This window comes from Diprion similis, chromosome 10 (genome assembly GCF_021155765.1).
Source record: "Diprion similis isolate iyDipSimi1 chromosome 10, iyDipSimi1.1, whole genome shotgun sequence".
Lineage (NCBI taxonomy): Eukaryota > Metazoa > Arthropoda > Insecta > Hymenoptera > Diprionidae > Diprion > Diprion similis.
Window position 1 is genome coordinate 16,575,417 of NC_060114.1, and position 22,252 is coordinate 16,597,668.

At 33.7% G+C, this 22,252-nt stretch overlaps 1 protein-coding gene and 3 long non-coding RNA genes across 5 annotated transcripts; 2 read left to right on the plus strand and 2 right to left on the minus strand.

The window, feature by feature from the left end:
* Positions 1–1,886: 1,886 nt before the first annotated feature.
* On the plus strand, positions 1,887–2,245 carry LOC124411633. Its single transcript, XR_006929692.1, has 2 exons — positions 1,887–1,961; positions 2,069–2,245. It is a non-coding gene; the product is annotated as an uncharacterized LOC124411633 (long non-coding RNA).
* A 2,163-nt stretch (positions 2,246–4,408) lies between these two features.
* LOC124411635 lies at positions 4,409–20,997 on the minus strand. The gene is made up of 2 exons (XR_006929694.1): positions 20,956–20,997; positions 4,409–5,227 (listed from the first exon to the last, which is right to left on the minus strand). It is a non-coding gene; the product is annotated as an uncharacterized LOC124411635 (long non-coding RNA).
* On the minus strand, positions 5,595–21,017 carry LOC124411631 (calcium/calmodulin-dependent protein kinase type 1-like). Of its 2 annotated transcripts, XM_046890871.1 has the most exons (11): positions 21,006–21,017; positions 18,445–18,558; positions 16,169–16,292; positions 14,924–15,058; positions 11,828–11,899; positions 8,507–8,581; positions 7,489–7,751; positions 7,194–7,334; positions 6,626–6,752; positions 6,381–6,418; positions 5,595–6,274 (listed from the first exon to the last, which is right to left on the minus strand). In XM_046890871.1, the coding sequence occupies exons 2-11, from the start codon at positions 18,497–18,499 to the stop codon at positions 5,775–5,777; spliced, it is 1,530 nt and encodes a 509-aa protein (XP_046746827.1). In that variant the 5' UTR covers positions 18,500–18,558; positions 21,006–21,017; the 3' UTR covers positions 5,595–5,774. The 2 variants fall into 2 exon arrangements, with proteins under 2 accessions (XP_046746827.1, XP_046746825.1); XM_046890869.1 differs by lacking the exon at positions 21,006–21,017 and having other exon boundaries at positions 18,445–18,759.
* Positions 19,149–22,039, plus strand: LOC124411634. The gene is made up of 2 exons (XR_006929693.1): positions 19,149–19,318; positions 21,229–22,039. It is a non-coding gene; the product is annotated as an uncharacterized LOC124411634 (long non-coding RNA).
* The last annotated feature ends 213 nt before the right edge of the window (positions 22,040–22,252 follow it).

A 22,252-nucleotide genomic window follows, 5' to 3' on the forward strand; every position in this document is an offset into this window, starting at 1 on the left:
GAAAATATTATAGTTTTTATTTATCGTAAACGCAGGATTTTCTAATCTTCTTTTATTTGAAAGAGAAAAAAAAAAAGAAAAAAAGAAGTTCATTTGAAATTGGCTAAATTTTCGACGGCGAAATTTATTGGGTTAAACTTAATGTTCGTGGCGATAATAAATAATTAGATGAATTGAAAAATTATATCAAACAGATAATGTGTAAATTATGTATCGAAACACTGAAGTATATTGTATATGTATATAATATTTATAAACATCTGAAAACTTGAAAAAACACTATGTATAATTAATTTTATAAATTTGATGTCCTATGTCATTCAGATGAAGATTGTTCGATTGTGTTACGCGATCGAAGCGATCTTTAATAAACGTGTATTATATATTACAATTTGTATATTCGTTCAAACTTTTATCCTCGTTGAAGATTTTTGCCTGGATTTTTTTTTTTTTTTTTTCATCGCGCCCCGAATTCTTATTTTCCTCGCCTACACAATTCGCTTCGGCTGTTTGTGCAAAAATATTGGCGACAGCTCGTAGTCGGACGATGAAAAATTTTCTGTCAAAAATAGTTCACGGTCCGCCGCCATTACGACTCTTAGCAATCAGGCTGCTGATTTATTTCAAGGTGACTCGCTTGACAAACGGTTGAGACTGATCAAACGAGACGTTGTTTTCTCTTTTTTTCTTCTGCTTTTCTTTCTTATCGTTCTCCCTTATTTTCTCGCTGTTATCGCAAGGTTTAGATTCGTAATGTTATTGTAACGATGCATTTTTGAAAGAACTATTTTCATCGCTACTTAGGAAACATCGGTGATTCGGTAAATCGTGATACGTCGTTACCCCAAACTCACGTTTTACCAAATTAAACTCATTAAAATATATTCTAAAAGGCTTCAGAATGTGGTGGTTTGTTTTTTTACTTCAGTGTTTCATTAGGTCAGCATTGCTAACTTCAACATCATTACTTTTCCTATAAATCAATGATATTTATTTATTTCCTTTAATGATATCTACTTATTTAATCATCGTCGTCGTCGTCATTATTATTATTATTACTATTATTATTTTTATTATTATTTATGAAACAGTGTCCCGTAAACAACATCGGTATGCATATGCGACGTGAGTGTGTGTGTGTGTTTGCGTGTGTATAACGTGTACAATTAAATTGTTTATGGATACATCGTTGAATTACAAATTTTTTTTATATATATATATATATATTAGGATAATTAAATTCAGGTATTTATATGTATGTACATATACATAAATGCATATAAATATATATATATATATAGAGACATCGATTTATCTATACGTATACGTATGTACGTATGTATAGGTAACTCAATTCTTGAAGATTCGATAGATTATTATTATTATAAAAATCGTTTGATAAAAGATTCTCTTCGCATCGGTTCGGCAATTGTAGTAGCAACGCTAGCAATAGTATTTAGCGGTAATAGTTCTGGATGGATAAAATTTTTTAGCGAATAAGATTGGGGGGAGGGGGGGGGGGGGGTGAAAAATTAGAACGGCGGTATTGATGAAAGGATCAAAATATTGAATTTTCAAAGAAGTGAAAATTTATTTATAAATAGAGAATAGAGTTGTTGAAATTTAGAAAATTCAAGTATAGAAAATTGTAATATAATATAGAAAGTCGAAGTACAGAAAGGTGAAACGTAGAACGGCAGAATGTAGAGTCTGTGTAAACGGTTTTATATCATTGACAATCAGACAAATTCTGACAATTCTATACTTTGGGCATTCTATATTCTGATCTTTTTATTTTTTCACTTGTCGATATACTTTGGCTTGCCACATTTTTAAATTCTATAAATTAAGTTCTCGCCGTTTAGTAAAATTCAATAAAAATGCTCCTTCCGTTTTTTCATCATTTTATATTTTTTTTTTATCCCCAACCATAAGATTTAATATTTGCAGTTACCTAGAGAGTGTGAAATAGATAGGGAGAAAGAGATTGAGAGAAAGAGAGAGAGAGACAGAGAGAGAAAAATTGAGATAGAGAGTTAGAACAAGATGGAGAGAGAAATAGCGAGAGAGAGAGAGAGAGAGAGAAAGAGAGATATAGAGATAGTGTGCGTGTTACGATATAATCTTTATCGTTACATAACAAGAACAGTTGATATTCTATACATCTACGTAAAAATATCTGCATCCACTGTATAGTGGTAGGCTCTTACTATAACTGCGTGCGATGTACAGTTTGTATTGAATAGCAAAAAATCAAAATTGCAGACTTTCAATCAGCTGTACAACTGCGCACTCACTATTTGCTTGTGTTTTTTTTTTTCGTTTTTTTTTTTTCATTTTCTTTAAATATATATATATGTATATATATTTTTATGTTATACTTGATAACAATAATAATAATAAGAATTATGATTATTATTACTATTAATGTTATACGTATAATGAATTAATCTTTATATACATATTTATATGTATATAAATTATTTTTAATATCTAGCAAGAATAGTGCGAACTTAAAAGTTGTCAAAACGAGTATGTAACGTATTCTTATACTTATTCTTATATATTCTTATACATATATATATATATTCTTTTTTCTCCATCATTCCGTTATGAGAAACATTTTTACTTTGTCATTTATCTTTATTTATTCATTTATATATTCATTTTAGACCCCCCCCCCCCCCCCCCCCCCCCCCCCCCCCCCAAGAGTCACTTCATTTGCGCGAACAGTTTAACAACATACTTTGAAAAAAATTCGAAAATAATTTTTAATATTTTTCTGTACACACACTTCGGTACGTATGTACAGGATCTTCCGTACCGATTTCATTCTGGTTTTACGTCGCATTTCGTGCTGTTTCAAATTTTCTAGTTCAATACTTTTTTTCCCCCCTTTTCTGCTTCTTACCGTTCTTTTCATTTGTTTTGTTTTTCTTTTTTTTTTATTTCTTTTTCTTTTTCTTCACCTCCGAGTACGTCGTCAGTCGTGCAATGGATAAAAAATAATAAATAAATATAGAAATGCAAAATAAAAATAGAAAAATCGTAGCCCCCTCCCCCCCTCACACTGTATTATTATTATTATTATTATTATTATTATACAAAATGGAAATGAAAGAAAAAAAAGGAACAAAATTGACAATCCCCCATTTTAATTGCCACGGAATTTCCCATACATACATACATAAGTGTACTCTCTATAAACTATTATATTCAAAATCTATAACGTCATCCAACTTATTAAATATAGTTATTCATTTATAATATATCAAATTCTTTTTTTGTTTTTTTCATCCGCATTTTCAACAATCATTCGTTATTTTTGTAAAATAACAAAAAAATAAAAATGACACCAGGTTAATATCGGGATAATCTTGGAATTGATAATTAATAATCGTAGTAATGTTTCAGAGAATTTCAGAGAACTAAATTTTACTCGGAGACCAAACTTAAAGGGGCGTGGGGGACGTGGGTGAAATTTCGATGATGTCGATTTTTGTTTTTTGTTTTTCAAATCATTGAAAAAGATGCGATTTCAAAAATTCGTTCCAACAAAATCTGGATTACGTTAGTATGCGTTCTGAAAAAAAAATTCAATCTCCCGCGACGACAGTTCATGCGCAAGGAACTTTTGGCAAAAAAAACTAAAACTCGACATTATCAAAATTTCACTGTAGTCCCCCCTTCCTCCTTCCCTTAACAATGAACAAGAAGAGGAGTTCTTCGTATTATTTGAATTGAGAAATGTCGTTCGCATCGCACAATACGCAATGCCAGGTATACATAAATTATCTAGCAAGCGTAGCAGTATCGTTTTAAGAAGGAATACGCAGACAATATATACAGTAAGAATAACGTGAATAAAAACGTGAGCAAAACAATGTCGAAAGTGAAATTTATAGCATTTTAATTTTCAACAAAAGAAGAACGATTACCAAGTAAAAATATGAAAGTCTGTGCTTTTCTGCCCAACTTCACAGAGTATTTGTATATATATTTAATATTAGATGTGTGTGCCTGTGTGTGTGTTTTCTTGCTTAATAGTTTGTGCGCAGGTTAAAGAATTATTTACTAATTATTATTATTATACAGTAAACGTGTGGAGGCCTTAATGTGTGTCGCGTTGCGAATGACGTTGATAAGTAACGACTTATCAACAATGACGATCACTTTTCTTTTTTCTTTCTTCCATTCTTCTACTCTTTTAAGTAACAAGTAAGTTTCTATCATCAAATAATGTTAATAATAATAATCATGATAATAATAACAACAGTGGTTATTCTTATATTTATGATAGTAGAAGTAATAGTAATAATAATGATAATGATAATAGTAATAATAAGTAGGAAACCATTATTGTTTACCGCAAAATCTATAAAGATCTTGTCGAATTGTCATCGTTTTCATCGTTTCAAAGTAACTACTTTTAAGAGAATGTACGCAGCTGAATTGCATTTTTGTGATAATCATCGAGTCTCATGCTGTTGCTTTGTTAAGAGTACAGCTTCGCATTGCGAATTGAGTTTTCAAAAACGTACTTTATACTGTTTTAAATTAGAAAAAAATCTTATGCGATCAAGCTGCGTGCCTTTCTTCTTCCAACTGGCCTATTGATTCGCTTTTTTACCCATCGGTTATTTAACTTTCCTTTTTAATAAACTCGTATCAATATATGTATACGTCGACGTTAGTACGATATCGTTTTTTGCAAAAAAAGGAACGAACAAATCTTTTTCTTGTGTTTTAGAATTTAAAAATTGCAACCGAATTGTTCTCGCGTAATTAATTGGGTTTTTTTTTTCTCTCTTTTTTTCTTTTTTTTTTTTTTCCATCGGGCAAGAAAGTATTTTTAAGTATATAAAGGGGTGTAATTCTTAGCAATAATTGAGCGCAGTTTTTCCACGTGATAAAGATAATGAAACACATTTTATTTTTCGTCCGGCCAGGGACGCAATATTCTGTAAATTTATTCATTTCTTCATTTATTCTGGTTTATTATTGTATTCTTAATTTATTCATCCTTTAGCTAAGACCGTGACCAATATGAGAGTTACGATGGATGTAATTTTGTATTTAAAAAGACTAACAATTATTTAACCAGCCTTGATATTGTTTTATTTGAATTTTCATTATTATTATTATATTGTTTTTTTTTTTCCTGATCCAGTTTTATCGAAATCGATTTCTCCTCATAAGCATTACGTGGAAGATATTATATTTGAATCTGTGTGTGTGTGTGTGTGTGTGTGTGCATATATATATAATATATATAATATGCACACATATTCATTTATATATTTATAATTATATTTATATATTATTTATAAACAAAGAAAAGAACAGAGATAACTTAAGTCATCGAGAAAAACGTCAAGATAAAGATGATATAATTTTCTTCCTCCAATTATTATCACTTGTATGCTTTTCTTATTCATTTTCCTTAATCAGATCTCGTACAAAGCGTATAGGTTTGTATTTATATCATTGGTTGCTTTAATTTTCAATGCCCCCCCCCCCCCCCCCCCCCTCGTTTAAACTTGCAACAATGACAAGCAACCAATTAATTTTTTTTTCTTTTCCCTCTTCCCCCCTCTTCTTTTCCAAATCAACGATAGAAGATTTTGATATTTCGGCCCAATCGCTTGTGGAAAATTCGTCGCGATTTTCTTATTCGAAAAAAATCAGATCCAGATCGAAAGAATAACAAAAATATATATAGAATGTAGAGCAAACAGAAAGAATCGAACATGCATTGTTCAAATTTAAGACGTTCAACTCTTTTTACACTTCTTATGCTTTCTAAGATGCGATATTTTCGCTGGGAACAATGTTGAGAGAGCGCTTCGCGTGCTGCACCATAACAACTTGAAGCGTTTACTACGGTGATATATCTTAGAGTCGTTTAGAGATAACGGTGTCACGGGAGTCGCCAGAACCAACAAAGCTGGTACGACATTGGATTGTTGTACCTCCTCTAGCATTGGCTTCAGTTGTAATTTGTCGACTGTCCTAGCGGAGCTCTGTGCTGTTGTTGATGGCGATTTATATTTGGACTGACGGACGATTGGTCTTGGCGCTGCTGCGTTGAATTGCTTCCACTGGAGGAAAGGCCGGTCGAACCTTGGACACCCTTCTGCTGCTGCTGCTGCTGCTGCTGCTGCTGCTGCTGAAGGCCACTGTTGAGCGCTAGCCGTTGCATCTGACGGATGACCGTAGTCGCGTGATATGCTTGCTGCAACCATGAGACAACAGGGAGACATTCCTACCGGGCCTGGCGAGCAAACATATACTTATCAGCATTTTAATCAACTTGTCAACATTACTCACCTTCCACCTTGACTTGGCAAAGTTCTTTTTAAGTTGTTCCGATACAGTACCATGGATATTTTTATTGCTCGCCGCGTTTCCGGATATCCTGAAATTATTATTATTTTAACTAATTTTACCATTAAATCGGTATGGTAGATACGACGATGCCACCGATGGACAGCGACGAGTGTGTCGCGTAGAGAAAATTTAAGGTTACTTTTAAACAGTTATTAATTTTATTTCTTAGTTTTGATAACTAAGATTAATTACTTTGGTTGCGATTTTATTTTTATACATTTTCTTCTCGACTTACCAAGGGTGCGCCAGTGCCTGTTTGCAGGTGTATCGTTCGTCAACATTAACGCACATCAATTTCTTAATGAAATCCTTCGCAGAGTCGCTAATGTCGTCCCAGTACGGCGAATCGAACTCAAATTCACCTACAACAGTCTGGTTAGCTCGTTGCTATAAGCTTGTAATTGCTTAATCTGGTTAAATTTTAGTCAGAAAATAGAGGGAGAAATAGAAAATAAAAACGCATAAATAATTTGAAATGTTTTAAGATAGCGTTTGGAAAACAAGAGAAGCAAAAGAAAAGACAAGAACGAAGCAATTGAAAAGAAATAGACAAGTAACTCGAAAGAAAACCAATTTTTTTCTTTTGCTGTCAAAACACGCGTGAATACACTTTTTTTTTTTACAAATTATTGGAACAAACAGCTCACAGTATTAAACTTTTGATTAATCGTTATCGGTAAAAGCGTGAGTGATTAGCGTGCAGAGAACGATTATTGATCGAGCAATCATCTGAAATTGAAAGTGAATTTTCTTATCGTTCATTAGGTGAGTCTTTCGTCAATCCGTACACCACTTTCTATTACCTCGTAGTATCTGAGCGAACAGATTGGCATCATTTTCGTCGTAGAACGGTGGATATCCGCACAATAGAATATAAGATATCACACCTATGCTCCATACGTCGACGGCTTTGCCGTAAGGCTTTTGCGCCAATACCTCGGGTGCTGAAAACAAAAAAAATTTGATGAAATGCGGTTTTACTTGTCGATTATTCACCGCAGACCCATTCCAACGGTTCTAGTCAATCGTTATCATAGTCAAAAGGGATTTAACAATCTTGTAGATTGTTTCGAATCGTCCAAGATTTCTCAAACGTACCGACATAGCCAGGCGTGCCGCAGGCCGTCGCCATTATTCCAGAATCCTCCATTTTTGATAGGCCAAAGTCACTGATCATGATTTTACTGTCTTCGTCCGGACTGTAGTAGAGGAGATTCTCAGGTTTCAAATCTCTATGAACGACGCCCTGTTCGTGCATGTAGTCGACTGCTTCGAGCACTTGTCTTATAAGACCGGAAGCATCTTTCTCCGTGTAGGAACCTTTCTCTACAATTCTGTCGAAGAGTTCTCCCCCGGTGACCCTAAGATATGCGATAAAATACATGACACACACCGTCGTGTTTCAATTTTCAGACAACTCGACTGTCACGCCCAGAGCCCGATATTATTTTTACTAACATTTAACTTCAAGCTACAATGCAGCCTCTGACGGATGTTCTGATCTACATTTGAAAACGTGGCATTGTTATTCAAAGCGCAACGTGTACAGGGAACATTGAAATTGTTGTAACACGGCTTGTTCGTTATGTCCATGGCCATGACTTTGAGAGAATTATCAAATTTTTACTAACGTTATTCGTGTGGCTTTCGTTGTCCCTTTGAGTCATAATGAAAAATATGTTTACACAGATACATGTTTTACATAAATTATGAGTTTTTGAGGTCACTTATTACAAATCTGAAAGGGGATTTTGAAAATTCAAAATCGCAGATCCAATATGGCGGACGAAAATTTTAAATATTGGATCCGCCGAATCTGGAATTTTTGAAGTGTGATTTCAGATTTGCGATCAGCGACCCCAAAGACCTGAAAATACAATCTTGTTATAAAAATTGACGCAGCACAATAATGTCTGATTCAAAAGGTCAAGAAGCACAATTGGTCATGTTCTTTGTGCTTCATTTTTGAGAAAGAAAAAATACTGCGAGCAACGGTGGAGGTAATCTAGTAAACGTTGCGTTACATTCTTTTTCAACGATAGTTTTGACGTTAGATATTAAAAGGCGCGAAAAGGCTCTGGGCTTATGAGTAAAGCATTATTACAACGGAACTTACAACTCCATTACCAAGTAGACCTTGTGCTTGTCTTCGAACGTTTCCAAAAGCTGCACGATGTTTGGGTGGGTCAGCCTGTAACAATGGAGTTATTTCTGAGTGACGATACGTTTGCGTCTATGCTCAATTATAGAACCCTTTTTGTTTCATGCTATCACTGGTACACATATACCTCCATCTACATGCAACCCTCTGGCAACGATGCAAGAGTGTAAAGGAAAACAATGTATTCTGTTCGGAATTGAATGTGTCGAACTTGATTCTCGAGTACGTCCAGATTGCTCGATCGGCTAATTATCTTGAAACGTTTTCCGGGAACAGATATTATGCTTTTTGCAATACACTCTTACAGTCGTTGCGTGGTTATCACAAATAATCGATAAGTATTTAAAACATTCATAAATGCAGTAAAACAATGTATTTATCGATCGATATATGGCCAATTTTGTTAATACATTCTTGCCAGATCTCCCAAAACCTGTAACACATAGTATTATCCGAATATCGTTACACCCAACAGGCAAGTGATAGTTCGTTCTATAGAACACATTGTTTTAATCCAGAATAATTAACAGTACGAAGGAAAACTATAACTGCAAGCTATTGCACGGTGGGAAAAAAATAATCGAATAGTGATAATAACGATTAAAGTAATTGTAATAATAATAATAATAATAGTAAAATAGAAACGGTACTGGCACAGACGCACAGATAATAATTAAGCGATGCGTTGAATGCATATAAAATTTACATTTAAACGATCGAAGGAAATATTATGAGACGATGTATTTTTATACTTTGATCTGATTGGTACATTTTTTTTTTTTTTGTTTTCCCTTTCTTACTTCTTTTGATTTTCTTAATTCGAGTTACCTAAAAACTTGCAACCTTTTATATTCGGCGCAAAATCGAAATATAATTGAATAGTAGAACGTGTTATATTCTTTCAAGATAACTTGAAAGTCTGAGCGCAGATTTCATTATGTTGTAATGATTTTTGGTTTTCGAAAAAGAGAGCGAAGAATTCAGAATAAAGAAAATACGTTTAATTCAAGTCGTGGAACCGATATCTTGTTCATCGAATGCTCTACCAATTGAGTTGTAATTAAGTTTTTAATCCGTTTGGTAACGAATCGTCAAATATCCCTTATCAAACTTCTACATTTGCACACGGCAGAGAAATAGATATTATTTTGAATTGTTTAAGGATGTACGTCACTAAAAAACAGCATTGAATCGAGTTTCATTTAGTTTGAAATTATCATATTCAAACGCGTGTTGTCTGAAAAATTAAATTTTATGAAACGGCTTTAATCGATGGACATTTTTTTCGCCCTTTCACAATCGGTCTATCTGGCGGTTACGCAACAATATCGATTCAAACCATCCGTTTGGTGAATCAAGATTTACCCGTTATTTCCCGTTTTACTGAGTAAACAAAGCGTCGATCGAATGCTAAATTCTTTGCAATTTGTATCGGTTCCATCGTAAGATATATTCTTACTGCATTTGATCGTTGAACCCGTAAGCTTTGTAGATGGTTCAACTTTTACTTTCCCATTAATATTACTTCTAATCGCTACTAACGCATTTTCATTCGTTACAGATAGCATGCCCAGCTACGGTAGAGTGCTTGCGCGGACAGAGACGAGAAAACAGAAGCAGCTAACTAATCGTAAGTGATTTTGTGTATCAAGTATTCGATTTAGGTGTATGGAAAAAAAACACAGAAAATAACTTATCGTACGTCGGCGTATGTACGATTTATTAATGAATTTGGAAAATAAGGGGTTTCGAGAGCTCGGAATGTGTCATCTAACTTATTTTTCTTGCGGAAGATTTAACCGACTTTCGTCAAAATAACATTTCTTCCCTGACTCGGGTCTTCCGCGTTCGATATTAGTTTTTGTCATCAGTACCGAATAACTGTTGTCGATGACGCGGGTATTCGATATTTGCAAACGGACAACGGTATGTTTTATTGGTAAAATCTGGTTTAATCTTGCTAATTTAAGAGAATGTCTTTCTTTATTTCTGTCCTACGTAACTTTGATCATCGTTTACGAGATTACAAAAGTGTTGCGGAAATATTGTTTTGAAAATATGTGATCGCTTTGAATGTGCGTCATGCAACTACGGTGTTTAGAAAGTTGAAAAGTTTTTCATTCAAATTACAGCGATGAAAGTAACAAAATTTATGTAGTCGCATAGAGTAGGATATGTGCTAAGAAGATACGAAGTAAATTTTCTTTCAAATTATCTACATCGTTTCAGTTCAGAACTAAACGATCGCCGGGCGAGAAACTTTCGTTCATTTTTTTTCCTATTCAATTTCCCTTTTACACTCTATTCGTTTGCGGTGGATATAAAAATTTGTGTTTGTATTCAAGATTGTTGTTATTGTTAATAATTTATTATTATTACTATCCCAAGTGAATATTTATGGTAAGTGTGTGACGTTTGACAGTACGACGGAGATGAATTATTCCCGCATGCTATTATCTTCAGTGAGAAAATGTTTTGCCGTGCGTTGATATTGAAAAGTTTTTTTTATATATGTATATATATATATCTTATATTTTATTCAAGCAGATCCGATACAAGTTTTCAATGACGAATGTATAATCGATATTATTCGTTATGATTTCTCTTCTCTCGCACGTCGTCGAATCGTCTGCCGATAAGTTTGGCAAATTAGAATTGAGAACAGAAGAAATCGATCGGAGAATCAATTGGCGTAACGTTCGATACGACAAAAATATATCTCGGAAGAAAAATAAAATAAAAAATTTACAGAAAAGTTAGGTTAGGTTTTTTTCTTTTTCATCTAAATAGCAGACGACTCTAAGAAGTTTGAGATAAGCAGGTGCTGAAGATACACACGATAATTGAGTTTGACGCGAGACGTCGTTTTCACAAATGATATTAAAATTTCCATTTGTCGAAACCGTTCACAAAAAAAACAAAAAAAAATGGTATAAAAAGTGAGAAAGAGAGAGAAAGAAAGAAAGATAAAGTCACATTGAGATATTACAAATGATGTGGATATGTACGAAGCTAAGAAATATGTATGATGTATAATATCGTGAATGTAGCGTGTGTTGACGTAATATATTTATATACATATACATATATTTATATACATATATATATATATAAACACACACCCACGCATATTTTATGATTCATATGTGTGTGTGTGTGTGTGTATTTATGTATATGGATGTAATATATTAATTCAAAATGATACAGATAAATAGAGTAAGAGTATGCGCTGCAATATTCTGCAGCATTTTTTCCCCGTTTTAGAGGCGCACTTACCATCCCGTTTCGCCACTATTATCCGACTTGAACGGTCCACCACCGCTCTGTGGTTTCACTGTTTCACTGAACCTACGAATTAACAATAACACCATACACAATCACGAATTATACATTTGACGTTCGGAGCACTGATTCAGCGAAGAGAACTCGCTGCCTCTAGATTTTTGTTTTATTTTTTCTGCACGGCGTCGGATTACTTTTTTCATCATCGGCGAGGCCGTTTTTAACGTGTTTTTACCTAAACTCGGATTCGATTGTCGTGGGATGGGGTCGGAGTCGAAAATACGAGTATAAACGTTTCACTGTAAACACGTTTTAAAATAATCCTGACGAATATCGCGAATTTTTCGAGTCGACAATCGTCTCGAATTTCAGATGTCACTGATAATCTTGACCTTTAAAACGTATCGTTTTACACCCTGAGATTTGACACTTGTTTCACGAATTTCTCTCCATCTCGTTTTTATTACCAATTAAATCCCGAGCGTTCGATTTCCGTTTCTATTTTTAGTTATTCTCTTAATTTGCGTCAGAGAACAGTTTTCAGAACGTTCGAGGTGTACTTTACTCCCTCGAGAAAAAAAAGCGTTTCAGAATTTCACAAAACGTTCTAATTGTTCTGAGAACCATTATCGCCCAAGTCGTTATCTGTATTGCCCGGTCACCTCTGAGTAAGAAACGTTTGTTTAAAAAAAAAATTCTCTCACGTTTTCCCCAGAACGATATACCCAAACGATCTAATTTTCACGTTACAGTCAACAAAGTATCGTATTACCAACTCGAACGTCGAGAGAGAGACAGATGGATAGTCGAAGTCGAAGATATAGATTACCAATAGTATTACAGAAAAGTTTTTCAAAATATTCCTGCTATTAACGTGTCGTTCTTAACGTAATAGACGTTCGCGGTTCCGATTACACAATTGCGTACTATGCAATTTTCTTGTGTCTCTTCAAATATTTTCACAACGTTCCGTTCCAGATTCATCAAGTTTGTTTCCGTCATATTTTTTTTCAATCCTTTGATAAAAATTTTACGATCTTTAAAAATTGATACTTTCTAATGACCGAAAACTCCAATTTACAAGACTTTGTTACGCGACGTTACTTTACCTGATCGTTCAAAGGTTCAAATTAGTATCACTTGGAATTATTTATTTGTGAAACAAGAGTATGATATTATTATTATTATTATTATTATTATTAGTATTAGTATTTTAATGACTATTTTTCAACGGATTTATAACGTCGACGTTAAGTTGGATACACGACGACGATGTAAAGTGTACAATGGATTGTATAGTAATGGATCGATCGTTCGATGTGATATGTACGGCTGTATGAACAATTCGATAATTCACTCAAATCTACGTATATATATATATATATATATATCTATAAACTGCGGCGAGTTTTGACTGTGTGTGATATATATAAATATAAATGCAAAATATGTATCCAGCGTTACGGAAGAAATAAATAGAAAATTAGCGCCGAAAGGACAGACGTCAGCCATCAGAGATATTTGCGTTACCGAATGCACAGAGCAGCAACATTAAATAATAAGAGAGACTCAAATGTTCAATATAGAAATAGTATACAACTGCCAATAGTATAATATAGATACGTTTCATACTTTCAACCAATAGCAACATCATATTTTCAACTCGGATATCGGATTGGGGATTTTCTTTCATTCGATGGAAACTGTTGGCTCGTTTGTTTTATTTTTACGTCGAAGAAACTACCGTATTTAACAGCTTGTTCGTTCAATTACAAAAGTATCCATTTTTAAACGGAGAGGAATATCTTGATAGAAAGAGTGAAAATTTTCAATCGTTCGGTGGATTTATGTATAAATCGAAGAGTCGAAAGATGAAATTTTGGATCGAACAAAGAAAACCCATCCGATAGCGATTCACCAAAGTGCGTGAAAATTGGTTGAACGATCCAAATATAAATATTACGTACAATGTACGAATAAAGTATATAAGGTAAACCAGCGTTGCGCCTGTAAAGCATCGACTTTAAAATAATGAACAAGCTCAGTTTTAATCATTTTTAAATTGAAACTTGAACTTGAACTTGAACTTGTCCATTGAGTCTGTACAAGAGAAAGAAAGAGAGAGAGAGAGAGAAGAAATTCAGTTTCATTCCGGTTGACCTGTCGTCGGTGAATACAGGCACAAACTCGTTTACAACGTAAGAACTGAAAAATAAAAGTATAAATCAAAACAAATAGCATACAGTTCAAAATACTTTAAAGCTGAATGGAACATGACGATATTCTAATCTTAAGCTCAAAACTATAGCGCTCATTTTTTACAATCTCTTCTGTACAAATTTGAGCGCAAAATTTCCATCAATCTTATGTTCCATTCTTGCTTCTATTACCGTGTCCATTTCTACAATGTCAAAGTATCATGACGATAACGTTTGAACAATAACTGGAAAAAAAAAAAAAAAAAAATTTATTCCTCTTGATTCAAATAAGATAAGAAAATAAGTAAATATTTATATTAATATATATATATATATGTATGTATAAAAAATATTTATATTAGTATATATATATATATATATATATATAAATATACAATAATTACAGTAGTGGTATAGTATAGTAATAGTATATATATATATATAAGGCATACGCGAAGCAAATACGACTTTAAATTAGTTTAAATATAATAATATCAATAATAATAATAATAATACTAATAGTCATAAGCGCGCATAAAGAGCATGCAGAAATTTTTTTTTTTTTTTCCTTTCAAAATTCAAAGCGTATGTATATATATACTATGTATGTACGTGTGTGTGTGTGTGTGTGTGTGTGTGTGTGTGATATATTGAGGAAGATTTCAATATTTTTGGCTCGACTGTTATGAAAAATAAAATAAAATATATCAACCCTTCGTGTTTACTTAGAAATCCGGTGTTAAAGTATTGAAATTAAAATTGCAGTTAGCCAGTTTATATAACGTAGATACAAAGATGAAATTTCCACAGAATCCTAATCGTTCTAAGTTTACTGAACATCGATCGTTTGCTTTTAACATATTTTGAAGATTAATTTCTGTTTTACGCCTACCTTCGCAACACCTTTATTTCATTCTCCAACGAGTCTTCTTTACCCTTCAACGCCTTCTTGTCAATTATTTTGACGGCAAACATCTGACCAGGTTTTTCTTTACTCTCCGCCAATCTGACCTCGGAAAACGCTCCGCTGGATGAAAAAGAGAGAAAAAAAAAAAAAAAAAAAGAAAAACACAGACGTTGTTAGTATATACGTGTAACGTAGGTAGAAACGACGATATAATTTAGACAACGACGAGCGACAATTTACACTCTGTACGTAACGAGCAGGCATAATGGAAAATCATGAATAGATAAAAGTAAACAAGTTCTTAGTAGAAAGATTACGGAGTACTCAAAGTTTAGAAAACTCAGCCTCGCAATGATCGACTCGTGTGCGTTATTGATAAAATATGTGAACAGTATTCGCAGTATTCGACAAAGTGTTAATTATATTTAGAAGTTTATTGTCGGTAAAACGAATAGTCAGATTATCAATGGAAATAAACCTCAATTGCTATTCTTATTGAAAAATTTGGGAAATTTTTAAGTTTGTCGATGTAGCGAATTAGTAAGACGATACGAAAGGAAATTATAACCGACCAAGATGTTGCGCCAACGATAAATCGATTAGAGAGAATTACTTACAGTCTTCCAGGAATTGAGAATATAAACAATATGGGGGCGAAGATACGAAAAAAAAAAACAACAAAAAACAAAAAAAAAAACAAGTTTCAAGTAAATGACTCGTAATGATATTTGTAAGGTAACAAGTAAACGAAATGAGATGAAATTATTTAAGAATTGGAGGAGTAGAAAAAAGAAGTACATAGAGTAAAGGAAAACTGAGATGAAAATACGCACAAAGAAAAGAAAAGAAAAGAAAGAAAGAAAAGAAAAAAAAAAAACAAACGTTAAGACACCAATAAGAAAGAAAAATTTCTCTGTATATGCGTATACACGTATATAAAAATTTCAACAACCAGAATTGAACACGTTATTAAATTATCGTGTATATAATCGAACAACATTGTGAAAAGGTGGGAAATTAACCAGCTGTTGAACCGTCTTATACACGATTATATAGTGTCGTCGTTGGAGCGTATAATATGAATATAAAGATATATATCAGTTAATAAGTTTGATGAATTTTCATTAACATCATAACGACAGCACATAAGTACACAATATACATATATACATATACATATTATAATTTCACATTAAGTATGTAAAATTAATATTTTCCAATATTTCTTACGTTCCGAGTAATTCCTTGAGGATGTATTTCTCGTCAACCGATGGTAACCTCTCGTCCTTTCCATCCTTCTTTAATTTCTTGCTAGAGTCCTTTTTACCGAAGAGCGGCATCTTCGTCGTGACTACTTTTTGGATGATTACAATATATTTGAGCAGGAGTTAACGGAGGATAACGCACAGTGTCAAAGAGTGGTGGACGAGCGAAGGGGTGGGGGAAGAAGTGGGACCGGCGGCGGGGGGGAGGGGACAAGGGGCAGGTTTGGCCGGGACGGGAATGGGTCGTGGAAAACGGCGTGGTGGGGAGGGGGAGGGGGAGGGGGACGGCGAGGGGGAGGGGGAGGGGGAGGGGGGGGAAGGGTGATGTGTATCAGGCGATGATTTCACTCTGTCTCTCTCCCTCTTGAGGTAATGACGATTATTTTATTCAATGGATCGTATTGAGGTGGAGGGGGATGGGAAAAAATTAAAACGAGAAATTAGAAACTAATAGGAAATGTAATTCGAGAAATGTTGCAGGGGTAATGGAAAGGGGAAAAGGAAGGAAAAAAAAAAAATAAGAAAATAAAAGGAAAAAATTAGGAACAAGATACGGACACGTTACGATTATTTAAGCGAACAAGACAATTGACTGCGACAATTATGTATATTTTTAAACCAGAGACTTGGTTGTTGTTGTTGTTGTTGTTGTTGTTGTTGTATGATTTATGTATTATTGTAACACGAGTTTGATTATGTATGTACTACAAGATGTCGATGCTTTTAGAAATTATTTCGTCTCTAAATGTATTTACGCATGTAAATTCGGACGAATGTCTTCACTTGTGTGTATGTACGGAGTGAGAAGATGGAGAGAGAGAGAGAGAGAGAGAGAGAGAGAGAGAGAGAGAGAGAGAGAGAGAGAGAGAGAGAGAGAGAGAGAGAGAGAGAGAGAGAGAGAGAGAGAGAGAGAGAGCGAAAGACGGAAGAGGTTAAAGTTTAAAAGATTGATGATGAAAAACTTATCAGTCTTTACTTCAATATGTGAATATTGTGTATTCATGTAATTTATGTACGAATCTCGTTGATTTTTGGTCAACGACAAGATTTTTATATCGAAGAAGATCTGCCGGGAATTAATCGTAGAGGGGTTACCATTAACATATGTGAAAATCGAATCGCGGGATAACGCGCGATGATAATGAGGGTGGGGAAAAAAAATTAGAAAGGGAGGAAACGTTTTTTTGTTTTCGTTCTTTTGAAAAAAAGTTAAAACAAAAACACAAACGAACGAACGAATGAATGAATGAGAAATAAAACAAGGAAAATATTGAGAATTGGATGCACCGATTGAAACGAATTTTCGTTCTGTTTGTTGTTTTTGATTTTTCTTTCAATGGCGATCCGTTTTTTTTTGCTGTTTTTTTTCCCTCCCCTTTTTGTTTCTCCCTTTCGTTCGTGGTCTTGGACGAGAAATTCAACTACGTATAGCGAGTATCGAGGCGGCGCGAGGATATCGTATTAATTTATTTCTTTATAATACTACGTGTCTCTTTATTCTCACTGTTGAATGCACACTTCGACATGCGATAATCACCACCAAAGGATGACGGTAATGATCAACGTGTATGTATGACTGACTTTGGCAAACACGAGTGTCTCGCGTTCGCAAAACTGGCACAGGGTCACGGCCTTACGCCCTCCTCAGTCAGATATCCTAGTTGGTGCGTGTTTCCTTTTTTTTTTTTTTTTTTTTTTAAATTTTTCTACGAGTTTGAATTTCCCGGCAATTTCATTTGTTTTTTTCTCTATCTTTTGTTTTCACTAGAATCTATAAATCTATGCAACACAGTCGTCGTATGTTCGTATCCGTATCGTTTGTTTTCGCTGACCGGTTGTTCGGTTCTTGTTTTTCGTTATATGTCTTGATAAACATTTGCCCCTGCCCTCTGACGATTATAATATACTTCAGGTCATATAACGCGAAAAGAAAATATTGTTATTATTGTTACTTCACTGTTTTCGCGCTTCCTCCGCATATGATGATAATTGCGATGCTGGGTGATGAACCTCGATGATTTATTTCAACAGCTTCTAACGTTTAATTTTATATATATATATACCTAATATCCTTGTTCGCGATTCGTCCTTTCGAATCAACTACCTACAACTGCATCACCAGCAGTCAGGTATGTTACTTGTGCCTACGCAGATATTATCGCGTCGATATTCTCTTTTACTTTTTGCTATGATTTTATCAATTCTGTTTATCATCGAACAACTCAACTACAGTTTATTTACTTCCTAAACTGTTTTTCCATTCAATTTTCAACTCTCGTACGCCGCACTGCTGCATACACTAAACCGTTTGACCATCTATGAACACCCCGCACACTCTATGGACGCAAGATATGTCTCTTATAGCCTCTGCTGTAACAGACCGGATCGTAGATCCAATGTTGCAATTTTTTTTAATTTTTTTTTTTTTCTTGCCCTGCTTTCGGTACGAAGTGTGCAGCGGACGTTTACAGTGGATGATTTATTTCTCCGTAAAGTCCCGACGAGATGCTTAAAACTCGGGGAAAAACACTACTGAACCACTGAATGACCATTAGCCACGAAGCAGCTAGGTGGTGGTGGTGGTGGTGGTAGTGGCAAAGGCAAAATAACGCTGTAGCCACACTTTTTGACCACGGATTACAATGTTTCATTGAAATGCGCATCGTCTTGGCTCATTCGGAGCATCGCCGCACTGGCGCCGCTCTGTGTCAATGTATGAAGTAATTTGATATAGAAATCGTTGCGCCGATGCATACAGGGTGATTCACAAGAAGCCGGAGAAAGTTCACGTTTCAGTTATCTTGATTTTAACATTCGTTTGCAAGACTCGAGTGTTACTCGCGTCTCATTATTCTTCGTCTAAAGATTTTATCTTTAAATTTGTAACCAGTGACTCTCAGGATCATCGGAAGGTCGCTGGTTTACTTTTTTTTATTCTGTTTTCTACCGCGTTATATACCTATATTCTTACGATCTTGATGCAATGATCCACGGTTCCGCATATTACCGGAAAACGGGCAATTATGTAATCTGTCTGGTTATGCAATCGACGTGTGTAATACACTAAGCAATACGGAAGCGAATTGAACATTCTCCGGCATGATACGTCGGTAAAGTAGGTAGCATCGCTCAAATCCAATCACAGTTTTACGTGTCTTTCACGTAATATATACGAATTCTATAATTAGATAAGGTGTAAAAACGATTATTCTTCACTTCAAATCGTAATTTTTTAAACCCCCCCTCCCCCCCCCCCCTCTCTCTTCGATAATAATTAATTGTTCCGCGTGCTGCGCGTGCAATGGATAAAAGAAGCGCGCGTGGCGCGCCAAGATTTACAATAGTTTGGCAGCCGTTTGAATTCTATATAATAACGACAGGTGTAACGTGAAATTAGAAGGTCGTATAATTAGCTATTATCTGCCAATGTAGATGTATTGTAACGTATTATTCGTTTATTTTAAATCGAACGTATATGCCTCGGAGCCAACTGTACTATTGCAGACTGTAGAAACTTGGAATAAATTCAATAATTATACAGGGACACGTGAATACCGATGAAAAAGGATAAGAAACGAAGAATTTCTCCAACTGTTGACGATTACGGAACGCTTATGCTTTTATTATACAATTATACACAGCCGTGTCTAGTTTGGTCGTGATTTTATTTTTTCTTTAACTTTTTTCTTGCCACACACAAAAAAAAAAAAAAAAAAAAAAAACAATAAAAATAAAAAAATAAGGAAAAATAAAGTATCGGAGAAAAAAGAAAGTAACATCTCATCGTGCATCTGCAGTGGCCCGAACGGAATGCCATCGTTTTGGCCGCCCCTGTGCAGCCAGGTTATAAACGTTGGTATAATTTGTAGAGATACCTCGAGTGAAAGTATCAAGCTACATGCAAGAATATATATATATATATATGTATATACATATAATTTCTTCCCCCCTTTTTTTTTTCTTTTCTTTTTCATGATTCTTCAGGTTTTACGTCGTTACGCTCTGCTGCAAGATTTCATATATGGTTGAGTAACATGATATCAAAGGCAGCCAACGACGATCTTACAACCGCATAATATATACCGCGGTTTTCTATAAACACATAATGAAAATTTTTCCATCTGTGTGTGATTGTTGTACAGGAAATAAGGAGGAGGAGAAAAAAAAGGAGAAGAAAAAAAAAAACAATGAATAAAAAATAGTACGTATAATAGAAAGATGTTCGTTACTATACCCGGTGTGTTTTTTTTTCATCTTTTCTTTTTTTTTTTTTCGTCGTTTTTCTTTTTCTTCGCGCGTGAAACGGTTATTGCGTAATTGTAATTGACTGACTGCAGAGTGTAATGCGCGGAGATTGTGAAATATTTGAGAAATGAATGCTATTTACGAATGTGTTGAAAAACTTTCGCAAACCTTATATAAATATACATATTCTCGATTACCTCTGTTATACCTATAAGTGATCTTCTCGTGTTATAATTGGAAGGCAATTAGAATGCGAAGACGTAAACAAAATAATTAACGATCGGATCATTTTCCTTAATTCTGTTTAATCTTATACTTTTGTTTTCGTATTCGTTTGATTCTTCATTTTTATCCTCTTTTGTACACTTTTCTTTTTCTTTTTTCTTTTCTCTTTATACTATACGTTGACTTTCCGTTACACTATAACAATTTAATAATAATTTCAACATCTTTTACTTCTCTTTATTCTTAAATATTACGCGTTCAATTGTTGATTTGTTTGAATACGTATATATATATATATATATATATATATATATATATATATATATATATACATATCTATTATAATATTGTGTATATTGTATATGTATAAATACGAGTATAAATATATGTCGATTGAATATGTCAATATTTATATAACGTGGAAATACATGATTAGATTTGTCGTGCAAGGGGGGAAAAAAAAAATAAAGAAAAAAAAACTTTGTTTATCACTAATTTGTTCTTGCTTTTTTCAAACGTTGAGTATTTTTTTTTTTTCTTCTTTTTTCATTTCAGAATTTGATTAACGCTCGTACAGCAAGACTTAAGATATTAGAATTATATCATACAATTAAATATAATGAAAATCAGTACTTGTGTAAAAAGTAAGATTAAATCTTACTTTTCAATGGAAAAACAACAATCTAATAAATAATTTACATAATTTCTATTCAATTATTATCGTAATAATGTAACGTATACAGAATCTTGTCATATTATTAGATTCATTATTGAATCATATTGTTTTTAATGTTATCGGTGAATGACAATTTTTATCGGCAGTAACTTTTGAAATATTTGAGTATTACCACTCGGGTGTATAATGATTTTGAATTTGAAAATCGTAATATGACGGTTGTGCTAAAAATTTTATTAGTATCTCTAATTTTTTGGAAAAATTCGTGAAAATGGTCGATAGGTGATTTAAAACAGGGAAAACTCTGCCTGTTGTAATGCAATTCAGTGCATACATTTTACCGATGGAGATTTTTTTTTTTTTTTTCCACCATAAGTGATTGGAAAAAGTGAGGAATTCGGCTAATCGTGAAAAATTAAGGAATTGCGTAAATTCAGGTGAATTACCATCCGGCTAAAATATTTTCACGAATTTTCCCTGTATAATAATTTACCCGTATTTTATTCATGTGAAATATGTTGTTGTATGTTTTGAAAATCAAACTCTTACAAGGAGTTTCTATTATTATCTTATGTATAAAATTTTACAATTAGAAACTATGGCGCGATAATGTATATCGTGTAAATAGTACGCATTTACGATTGTCATTGTCTATATAGATGAATATATAATATACGAATATTTATAATTCAAACAATAATGACAATAAAAAATATTGATAATAATAATAATAATAATAATAACAAAGATAATCAAACGATCACATAAAACTTTTAAGTACTTCGAAGATTATTCGATGGATGAATCAGGCGTATCGGCGTATGATAATTTATCTTAAGTACGGAATAAAATTTAGTGTATAATAAAAGAATTTCGAATTCGAATGAAAATTTCGTAACTCTA